General features: G+C 61.2%; 1 protein-coding gene across 2 annotated transcripts; it reads right to left on the bottom strand.

Moving 5' to 3' along the window:
* Window positions 1-225: 225 nt before the first annotated feature.
* On the bottom strand, window positions 226-10,215 carry BNIP3 (BCL2 interacting protein 3). 2 transcript variants are annotated; one of them, XM_070363968.1, is made up of 7 exons: window positions 10,041-10,176; window positions 5,330-5,478; window positions 3,600-3,750; window positions 3,138-3,222; window positions 1,542-1,651; window positions 1,321-1,473; window positions 226-390 (listed from the first exon to the last, which is right to left on the bottom strand). In XM_070363968.1, the coding sequence occupies exons 2-7, from the start codon at window positions 5,421-5,423 to the stop codon at window positions 345-347; spliced, it is 639 nt and encodes a 212-aa protein (XP_070220069.1). In that variant the 5' UTR covers window positions 5,424-5,478; window positions 10,041-10,176; the 3' UTR covers window positions 226-344. The 2 variants fall into 2 exon arrangements, with proteins under 2 accessions (XP_070220069.1, XP_070220070.1); XM_070363969.1 differs by lacking the exon at window positions 5,330-5,478 and having other exon boundaries at window positions 10,041-10,215.
* Between the last annotated feature and the right edge of the window lie 963 nt (window positions 10,216-11,178).

Below are 11,178 nucleotides of genomic sequence, written 5' to 3'. Positions count from 1 at the left end.
CATTCCTTCCCTCAAATAGTGTTTAACGCTATCAGTAATTCATTAAAATGCTACATACAACATAACTAGGTATTTTAAAATTATTTATACTTTGATATTTATAATATCTGAAGAAGGTTACTACCGAATTATTACAGTAGGTATTAATCAACGACATGCTCGTTGCTCGATCCCTAAGTGTGGCTGCGGGAGAGCGTGGTTTACTGTGTTTCACTGAGTTAGGAAGGCGGCGCTGCCAGAAGAAACGACTCGCGGGGCGGCCGCCCAGGACCGAGACAGCTGCTTCTGTGCGCTGTGCGGGGCATGGGCCCCCGCGGCGTGGGGACACCAGGCTTAAGCCTGCATCAGAACGTGCTGGTGGACGTTGTCAGGCGCCTTCCGATGTAGATCCTGACAGAGAAAGGAAGCGGTCGTTACAGGGCGGCATGTCTCCCGGGGGCGCGCACTGCCGAGACAGCAGCTGATCGGCCCAGCTTATCTACAGAAGGGGCCTGGCTGCCAACACTCAGTGGACACATGGGTCTCACTCTGATCAGCACACATTTCAGCATCCAATTTAGAAAAATCCAGCTGTGCTCTAACAGCTGTGCAACGCATACCCTTGGCACACACAAAGGACAGCCCCTCCTGAGCTGAGAGCTCCCTCCTCACTTTCTGACCTAATCAGTCACCCACGGGACAGCTGACAACCCCAGGTTTATCAGCACATCTCACAGAAACCACTGCTGCATGGGACGCCCCAGGGAGCCCAGAACGGAGGGGCGCGGGGGGCTGTCCGGGAGGAGGGCAGCGGGAGGACATCAAGGGCCTGAAGGCCAGCGGGGAGTCTCTACAGAGCAAAGGGACAGGAGAGCTTGATCCTGACCCCTGTGAAGTCTGGGAGGGCAGACACACCTGCAGAAATCCACCCGGAAGTGAAGGCTGAAGCCTAACCCCGCCAGGCCCCAGAGGACCCGAATGCTGGTTCTGGACAAAGCTCCCTGCAGAGAGGAGCTCCCCAGAGGGGAAGGCGGGGCAGAGCCCAGAGCAAGGGCAGGGCTGTGGGCCAGGGCTCAGGAGGGTGGGTGGGGGCCCTGCTCCTGCCTCCCCGAGCCAGCAAGCCGGGCGTCTCCTCTGCCCCGTTCTCAGAGCCCGGGGCTCCAGCCCACGTCAGAAGCCTGTCCTGACATCCAGTGGCCCAGGAGGCTGCCCAAGAGAAGCCCATCTGCCCGCATCAGGACCGGAGAGACCAGAGCCCTCCACGTGCGAGCCGCCTCGAGGGCTCCCCGCTCCCCCACCTGTGCCCAAGGCCAGCACTGGCCCCGTGCGGGCGGCACTCACCCCAGCCCGATGGCCAGCAGGTGGGACAGCAGCAGCGACGGCAGGAAGACCTTGAGGAACTCCGCAGAGAAGATGCCGCCCTTCTTCATGACGCTCGTGTTGCGCATGCTGAGCGTGGGCGTGCGCTTTGGGTGCTTGAAGAGCAGGAATTCCCTGAGGGGAGAGGGCGGTCAGCGGGCGCCGGCACCCGGCCCCTGAGGCCCCCGTGGACGCAGACTCACTTGGCCGGGGGGATGTTCTCTGGCCGACTGGACCAATCCCAAATCCAGTCTGAGTTTTTCTTCAGGATGCTTTCGACCTCTTTCCTCCTCTCCATGTAGTCTTCCTCGGACTGTGGGGAGACGAGGTCGGTGAACCCGCTGCCTGGCTCGCTGCCCACCCCACACCCCCGTGGAGGGCCCACCGGACTCCAGCGACCCTGAGCTGCAGGCACTGCCCCAGGGAGGGCACCGGCCAGTGGGGACACATGTTCACAGAGACACTGGCTGTGGTTCTAGGGGTAAAAGGAAAAACAGAAACCCCCGAAAAGGCCCCCAACAGGGATGTGCCTGAGCTGACGGCACACAGCACGCAGAGCAAATGCGCGTCCGCGTCTGGCGGGAGAAGAGAAAACTAGAAACCCGCGTGCACCCCTGGTCTCAGTGGCCTTAAAAATACATGTTATTAATAATATGTTAATTGAAGAGCTTTAAAAAGGTGCATTGCTTAGAATTTTAAAAACTGTGTACCTGATCATAGAATTCCTCTTTAAATTCAAGGGGGGAAATTATGGAAATACTCTAGAACACGGTACCAAAACCAACCAAACACCTGGACACAACAAAGCTGGGCTGGACCCCGCACATCCGGGAGCAGGCAGGCAGCACCCTGGAGAAGCCTGAGCACAAGGACTGCTGAGCCCGTGGGGCGGGACAGCCTGAGGGGTGCCCGGCAGGCAGCAGGGGGACCCAGGGGCACTGATAGAAGCTCGGGCCCCACAGCTCTCACAGTGAGGAAGGGAGCAGGCAGCCTTTCCCTTCTCCAGGGGATCTTCCTGACTCAGGAGTGCAACCAGGGTCTCCTGCACTGCAGGCGGATTCTTTACCAGCTGAGGCCCCAGGAAAGCAGGGCCCCCCAGGTTCCTAGATCCCGATACCCCTGAGCATCACAAGAGGCAGCAGGCAGGAAGATGGCCTGGCGAGGCCGCACTGGCCACTGGCCCAACCCAGGTCTATGGAAAGGCAGCTCAGGGCCACAGCCCACCCTGCTCTCATGGACTTCCCGCCAGCAGGGGCTACGGCCCCACCAAACTCAGAGATTCTTAAAGGAAACTCAGAAAACTGAGCTCAGCCTCCATCAGCCTGGTCAGCTCCTAACCCAAACCACACAAGCGCCAGTCAGCGAAGCCCGAGGCACGGTTTCTGGAAGCAACTAGTGCCATCGAGGAAGGTACAGCAGCAGTGCCGTCCCAATGGGGAGGCCCCGGGCAGGCCTCCAGACCCCCACGGGCCCCCACGGCTCCCCGCCACCTGCCCGCATCCCCTGGGAGGGCGTGTGGGGCAGACGGGGCCCTGGGCAGGCCTCCAGACCCCCACGGGCCCCCACGGCTCCCCGCCACCCGCCCGCATCCCCCGGGAGGGCGTGTGGGGCAGACGGGGCCCCGGGCACACACCCTGAACCAAACAGCCCCACCGTCTCCGGTCCACTCTGTGAAGTGCTGGAGATGCCCCACCCCCCACAGCTGAGGGAAGGTCTGAGGAAGCACAAGTCGGCTTTCGGGCCGGGTCACCCAGTGCCCTGTACCGACAGATCACGAAGGCAGACCCTGTGCACCTTACCTGGGAGCTGTTCTTCTCTCCAAGGCTGTGCGTGTCTGTCTCAGAAGCTCTGTTAGTGTCCTGTGGGGTCTGTGAGCGGGGCGGGCTTGGGAGAAACAGCACACGTTCACCTTTCCACCAGGACACACAGACCCCCCCACACACAGGGGACGGCGTCCCTGGAGAAGGAAGCGCTCCCGCCAACCCCAGCAGGGACCAGGGCCCAACAGTCACAGCAGCCCCCTGCCTTCTCAGCTGAACTTCTGCCCAGCAGGCAGCAGCCAGCCCCGGGGGGGACCAGGGCCGAGGAGTCACAGTGGCCCCCTGCCTTCTCAGCTGAGCTCCGACGCCCAGCAGGCAGAAGCAGGGGCAGGACCCCAGGGGCGGTGTCCCCCCACCCGAGGGCAAAGGGCCCGCCGTCTGGGCGCTGGCTGAGGCCAGGGAGGCCCGCGGAGCCATGCTGGGACACACACATTCGCCCACCTGTCGCAGTGGGAGCTCTTGGAGCTGCTCCGTCCAGATTCGTGCTGCGCGTCCAGCAGTATCTTTTCCATGTCGCCGTTATAAATAGAAACAGAGTCGGGAACACTGCTCCCGTTTCCGTTACTGCCGAAGTGTAATTCTACCCAGGAGCCTGACGGGGACGAGAGAAGAACCAGGTTGCAATTTTCAGCCCATCTCGGAGTCTGGTGCTAAGATACCAAGCTCACCCCGTCTGTTTCAAGACGTGCCAGAGACTCCCACGGGCCCTCCGCCAGGAATCTGGCCGTAGCGCCCCCAGGCCCGGCTCAGGCCCTGTGCAGTTAGCCTCTGCAGGGACCCTCGGGAGCTGCACCCCAGACCATCTGCTCCGTCAGCAGAGGCCCTGTAGCCAGGACTCGCCCACACTCAGCTCTCAGAAGAAAAAGGCTCAACCAGTGCCTTGGGGACTTAGAAATTAAGGAATGCTTTAAAATTTCCACATTCCAGCCTCACGTTCTGACCCTGAGGCCCCACAGATTAATGACCGATTACCAAGGCTTAGCACTTGATATATTCACCAGGGAAATGGCAGCTGAGCCGGGGGGCCCTCCGCTCACCGGGCCGAGCCCCTCCGGGCCCCCGTGAGGGGAGGGGTCCCCAGTCCAGGTGGGGCCAGCATCCCGGCGGGGAGGCGGCGCTGCTGCTCCCGGCTGCGTGCTGTGGGGGCTGACATGGGGGCGAACTCAGGAGGAGGGCAGCATGGCGAGTGCACAGGAGGACGGGGTGGACACCAGAGAGCTCCTGAGGTAAGAAGGTCCGCCTGCGCTGCGGACCGGAGGCCCAGCCCGGTGGCCCCACAAGGCGCTGATGCCCGCTTCTCTGCGCTCAGCTGCCTGGCCAGCTGCCACAGGCTCTCACGTCTGAACCACGAGAGGCGCTGGGTGTGGGGTGGGGAGCCCTGCTGTGCATCCAGTGCGGGACCACTGCGGCCCCGAGCAGAGCAGACCTCCGCGCCTCTGCCTGGGGACCAGGCCTGAGACGCAACTACCGCAGGGGCACAGATCGTCACCGCGGGGGGCTGGTTGGGGGTCCGGGCAGGCGGGGGCCGGGTCGGCCGGCTTATTCAGCGCTGCTGCCTTCTCACGGGTTGGGCATTTTCCCACAGGCTTCCTGGCTGAGGGGAGAGCCTCTTTTCCGCGTCAGCTGTTGAAACCCGCTCCTCTCTTCTGCTGAGCAGTCCCTCTTTCTCCATCGAGCTCAATATTCGAGACACACAGCTTTCCTTTTTTTGGCCACATGGGAAGGCCCGCAGCACTGAGTCCAGCCTGACCACTGGCCACCGGGGCCCGTCGGCACACGCCTTTCTCCACCCTGTGTGATGCTGGCAACTGGAGAGACTGCCCTTCCACTCAGGTCTTCAGGTGAGAAGACGAAAACTTCTTGCTTTTAATTCCGTCAAACCTGAGGCCACGAACGTCCACTGCACCGCCTCGCTCCGGGGCCCCGCCCCCCTGCACGTGTGAGCTGACGCGGTCAGCTTATTCCAGGCGGCCCTCCGCTGCCCGGCTCACTGACTGCACTGCCGCCCCACCCCGGCCTCTCCCGCCCCGGTCGCTCGCACCGCTCTCTTCCCGGCCCAGCACCGTCCACTGCGGGTCACGGTCCAGCCTTCCCAGGTGGGGGGCTTTTATATCAATAACCAGTTTCCCGGCTCCAGCGCGCGCGGCCCAGCAGTTTGGTTTTGACACTACCTGTAGTGGTCTTGGAGAAGGCAATGGCACCCCACTCCAGTGCTCTTGCCTGGAGAATCCCAGGGACGGAGGAGTCTGGTGGGCTGCAGTCCATGGGGTCGCTAAGAGTCAGATACGACTGAGAGACTTCACTTTCACTTTTCACTTTCCTGCATTGGAGAAGGAAATGGCAACCCACTCCAGTGTTCTTGCCTGGAGAATCCCAGGGACGGGGGAGCCTGGTGGGCTGCCGTCTATGGGGTCGCACAGAGTCGGACACGACTGAAGTGATTTAGTAGTAGTAGCAGTAGTGGTCTCAGTACCACAAGACTGTCCCTGCAGGGGACACCTCAAACGCCCGACAGACCAAGAATTCACTCCCTCGTCAGCAACTCCTTGGGACAAGTCACAGAAGTCAGGACCACACCGTGCTTGCACGAGTGCCTTCTCAGAGGGCAGGCATGCAGGCAGTGGTGGGAGACGGCAGTTCTACGCCCTTGCCCAGTGCATCCTGTAACCCAGCCTCAGCGCCCCTCCCCAGGCAGGCTTGGGGAGGGCGAGTGCTGAGTTTCTGCCCATCCCCACCCCACCCTGAGGCTACCGAGGACCTCGGCAGTCACATCACTAGCACAGACTCAATTGTTTTCCAAAGATCTCAAGAAAGTCCAAGGGTTCTTAGAGCCGAGCTGTGGATCTGGAACCAGGGACAAAGATTAAATATATTTTTCAAATTAAAATATAATGGGCATACAGCACTGTAGTTTCAGGGTTTCCCTGGTGGTCCAGTCGTTAAGAAACCACTCTGCAATTCAAGGGACACAGGTTCCATCCCTGGTCCAGGAAGATCCCACATCCCCCAAAGCAACTAAGCCCACAGGCCTCAACTACCAAGCCCACGCGCCACAGCCCAGGAGCCACGGCTCCCAAAGCCCTGGAGGCCTGGGGTCCGCACTCCACAAGAGAAGACACCGCAGGAAGGAGTCCACCCACTGCAACGAAGAGGAGCCCTGCTCGCTGCAACCAGAGAAAACCCAAGTGCAGCAGCAAAGAACCAGCACAGCCACAAGACAGAGTATTTTTAAAAAAAAAACAACAACACGATGAGTTTCAGGCACATGCTTAGATTCCACTCCAGACTCCATGGAGATTGGAACCATCTCACTGAAAGTGTTGGGCATCCTTTAGAAAGACTTCTACGCAGGCTGTCTACAGCGGAGCTCTGTCTACAGCACAGCTCAGAGGCTGTGATACACTAACAGACCAGAGTTTATGATTAACCTGCAGCAACTGCACAGGGGAGCAGCTCCCTGGAAAATGAAGACCAGGGGCCATTAATCTTCTTTCACCTGCAGTTAAGCTCACTCACCTTTCTAAGCAAGAAAGAGTGGTTTCAGGTTGCTTTGTTGTTATTTCGTCGCTAGGTCATGTTCCTCTCTCTGCGACCCCATGGACTATAGCCAGGCTCCTCTGTCCATGGGATTCTCCAGGTGAGAAGACTGGAGTGGAAGCCGTTTCCTTCTCCCAGGATCTTCCCAGCCCAGGGACCGAACCTGCCACGTCTCCTGCACTGCAGGCGGGTTCTCTACCGCCAAGCCACCAGGGAAGCCCTGGAGTTGCCTTACAACCTCAGATCACTTCCTCAGAACCCCAAACAGCCTGTGAGGTAGTCAGGCCGCGGGAAAAGGGGCGGTGGTTGCTGACCCAGGCGAGTCTCGCCCTGACTCAGGCCACTGCCACACTGACCTGTAATTCACACTAACGAGACACAGGGCAGGTGGACTGGGCAAATGAGATGGGCGGAGAGCCTAGGCCATCGCCCCGTCACCGCAGAAGAGAACTGCAAACCGACGCGATGCGCCATGCCTTCCTTTTGTTTAAGCGACTCCCTGTGACCCCCAGGACACTTGATCCCAAAAGAAGGAAAGCCCACACCTTGAATGAGACGATTCGTGGGCCCCCAAAAGATCTGTAACCACAATGCTGTCCCGTCTTCCAGCTCTGGAGAGGCCACAGGAATGACCCAGACACAACCACTTACTGGCTGGGCCACAAATGCCATGAATTCAGCTGACCTCAACTGCTAGTAACTGGGCACAAGCTGTGATCACATGTAGAGTGTTAAAACAGTTCCCTGAGCCACTGCTCGGCAGGCTGGGTGGTTGACTAAGCTTTCAGTTTACCCCAGCCTGAAAACAGATAATGACAACTGTCTTTCTCTAACTTGTGGAGCCTGACCCTATCAACTAACCTCAACACAGCACCCATGCTTTATATCCTGAGCATTTCGCACAGTTTCTCACAGTCCCTGCCTGCACTGTGAGGCTCCCTGCTCCTGGCTCCAGGCCAACAGCCCTCTCCAGCACCCCTGGCAGAGCACCCCACAACCCAGTCTGGGGCAACATGTCACAACCCTGGCTCTGGAGGACCACCTCTTGTGCTTTCCCTGTTCTCCAGCAGTCTCACCCACCAGCCGGAAAATCCTGATTTGGAATGCTACAACAGAACCCTGGTACCCTTACTTTGAGAAAACCACAATGGTGATGGTGGGCAGCCAGGGCTGAAAACTACAGGGGCATGACCTACACGATGCTGGGGTCAATGTCCTGGGGTCTTTGGGACAGGTGGGACCCTGAGGACAGCCCTGGGGTGGCGCAGGGGCTACGCCTGGAGGCAAGGACCACCCTTGGGAAAGCTTCTTCCCTAGGAGAGGTGGGACTTAAGAAATCCCAGTTTTTAAGAGTTTCTTGAGTGAGGCGGTACAGGAACCAGAGGCTTGACGTCTGAACAGGACCCGGTGGACCCCCCTTCCTTCTGCCTGCCTGAGGCCTCTGTCACCGAAGCCCGAGGAGCCTGGCGCCCTAAGAGCCCAACTGCTGTCACCTGCCTGCCATGGGCTTCGCCTCACCTCTCGCCTCACTGTGGCCATCTGAAATGCACAGAGTGGGCCAGGGTCTCATTGCCGGAAACCCCTTCCCTCTCAAAGTGCAGGACACGAGACGTGCACGTCCTGTGCCTATTCATGCACTGCACCTTCATCCACGGTGGGGGCCTGTGACAACACCACCCTCTGACTGGCTGCAGACAGACCAGCAGGTGAAGAAGTGGGGGCCATCTCGGGGTAAGCCGGTGCCACCTGATGGCACTGATCCCCACTCAGCACAGCACTGGGCGGGGGGAGGGGGGGGGGCGCGCCTCTGGGAAGTTAAGTCTCGCACCCCCTCGCATGATGCTGCAAGATAATATTACAAAACTCCACCTTCCCCCTGCACGTTAGGGGTTGTTTATCTGAGACAGGAAAGGCATCTAGGACATCCTGCTGCTGGTCAACAGCTTTAACCAGAACGGACCAGGGAGCAGAGGCTGCTCGTCAACAGCTCTAACCAGAGCGGACCAGAGAGCAGAGGCTGCCCGTCAACAGCTTTAACCAGAGCAGACCAGGGAGCAGAGGCTGCAGGACTCAGGGAAAGCATCTGGCCAGAGACAAGCAGAGGGGAGAGCGTTGGCCTTTGTCTTGCCTCAGCGATCAACTGCTCCGAGTTCTTTCCGAGGTAAACAAGAGGTAATCAAATCAAAACTGAGCCCAGGGCAAGTGTCGGCCCAGCCACCAATCCCGGCCCGGATTCGGTTTCCCAGGGCGGCGGGGCCCACGTGATCCCTCCCACACTGGCCAGAGGCTCGAGTGCCCTGCTGCACGTACCCCTGACCGCGGCCCAAAGACTCCTCGACAGTTTCCACTCACCGTGTAACCGTCTTTTTATAGAATACACAAAACCGAGGAGCAAACCTTTTAACCCATGAGCTGGCACTCTGCGTTGCCAATGACTCAGCAGTTGGGTCTGCCAACCAAGGACTGGCGATGAAGCCGCTCTGGACACTGCGGACTCTTCGGACCAATGCAGCCACTAAGGGAACACACCACGGTAGGAGCAGAGTAGTCTGCTAACAGGACTGACTTGCAGGCGGTTCATCAAACACTTTTTAGATCTTTTTTAAGGCAAAGATTCAGTCCCTTTATCTATCTCAAGGAAAATAGCCCATGTCGAAATTTAAGAAAAGATTATAGGATTTCTAGGCTGTGACTGCAGTTTCACAACATACGACGAATTTGGCCAAGTCTTGGCGAGTAAAATACTGTTTTAACGAATACAGAAAATTAATGGCTCAAATTCAGGCAGTGTGATGATTTTTAAATCTTAATGAACCTTTAAAATTCTCTACGGGGTCCACGGTCCTCTCCGAACCTTATTTACGCACTCCCGCGTCCCACTTAACTCTTGCCTCAGGAAAATAAAGGTCGGCGCTCGGCCCCTCCTCCAGCCGCGGCCGGAGCGGGGGTCCAGGCCGCCCCCCGTCCGGTTCCGGGGGCGGGTGTCCGCTCCGGAGTCTGCAGCGCGGTCAGCTGCCCCGTGTCCCCCGGCAGGCCAGCCCGCGACCCCGGACGAGCGATCGAGAAGGACGGCGCGGCCGGCGCGACCCCCGCCGCTTCCCCTCAGGCCGCCCTGCCCCGAGTCCCAGAACGCGTCCTCCCCAGTCTCCCCGGGCCGGTACTGGCACCGAAACCAGCACCGAGGTGCGCCTCAGAAGACCAGGCACCCGCGGGTCCGGCCGCCCCGACGCGGAGACCCGCGCCAGGGCGCCCGGGGGTCCTCTCCGCAGGCCGCCCCCTCGCCGCGGGCCCCTCGCCGCGAGCCCCTCGCCGCAGGCCCCCAGCCCGGGCCCGGCCCCCGCTCACCGTGCAGGCTCTCCTCCTGCAGCCCGGGGCTCTCGCTCTGCGACATGATGGCGGGGCTAGGGGGCCGCGGCCGGCGGGTCGGGGTCTGCGGACGCGCCAAGGGAGCGCAGGGGCCGGAGCACCTTGGGCGGCGGACGAAACGTCGTCGGCCCGCTGCCCCGACTGACTGACGGCGGTGGCCGACGCAAAGCAAATAAGCGGCAGCACCGCCCACTAGCCGCGGGGCGGGGCCTGCGCGTGCGCGAGGCGCGGGGCGCGTGCGGCGCGTGCGACGCGTGCGCGAGGCGGGGGTGGGCCGGGGCGGGGACGCCTGAGGGGCGGACCGCGCGTGCGCGAGGCGGGGCAGGGCGGGGCGGGGGCGCCTGAGGAGTGCGCCGCGCGTGCGCAGCCGGAGCGCGGGGGGGGGGGGAGGGGGGGTCCGCGCGTGCGCAATCGGGGCGCGGCGCGGGAGTCTGGCAGGTACGCGCGGGACGTGCGGGAGCCGCCTAGAAACTGAGGCGGGCGGTGGACCGGGCCTGGCGGGGCGGCTCGGCCCGGCGATGCAGCCTGAGGCTTGGTTGCCGGGGAGGGGCCGGCAGGCTGACCGTAAAGCTGCCGGTAGAGCCGGGCCGGTGCCTGTGGCCCCTGCCCCTCAGACGCGACGCCGGGAGGGGCCGGCCCTCAGCTGCGGTGACCACCCGCCGTCCCGCAGGCCGGCTGCCAGTAGGACGGTGTCTGCGGCGGCCACCCTTCGGCCCCCGTGACGGGCGGCCCCCAGTCCCTGAGGACGAGCCCGAGGAAGCCAGACGTGACCAATCACAGCCCCCAGCCCCGCCTCCGAGGGCCCGCCCTGGGTCTGTGCAAACGTGGGGCCCCTGCTTTCCCTTGGGGGTCTCTTTTCTGGGTGAGGACGCTCCTAAGGGCCGTTGGTCTTCCCGGCTCTCTCTCCGGCTGGGGAAGCGCCGGCCTTCTTTCAGCTGGACCCTCAATCCTACCTGCTCACCGTGCATTCACCAAAGCCTGCCCCAGCGCTGCGCTATGCTAAAGGGGACGGCCTGGGTGGCAGCAAGCAGCACCCAGCAGAGAACAAATTAAAAAGCCCCGCGGACCTCCGTCTCGCCCCGCCTCCCCCGCAGCGCCCCTCCCCGCCTGGTCCTCC

Source organism: Bos mutus, chromosome 26 (genome assembly GCF_027580195.1).
Source record: "Bos mutus isolate GX-2022 chromosome 26, NWIPB_WYAK_1.1, whole genome shotgun sequence".
NCBI lineage: Eukaryota > Metazoa > Chordata > Mammalia > Artiodactyla > Bovidae > Bos > Bos mutus.
This window is presented reverse-complemented; position numbering and strand designations above follow the sequence as displayed.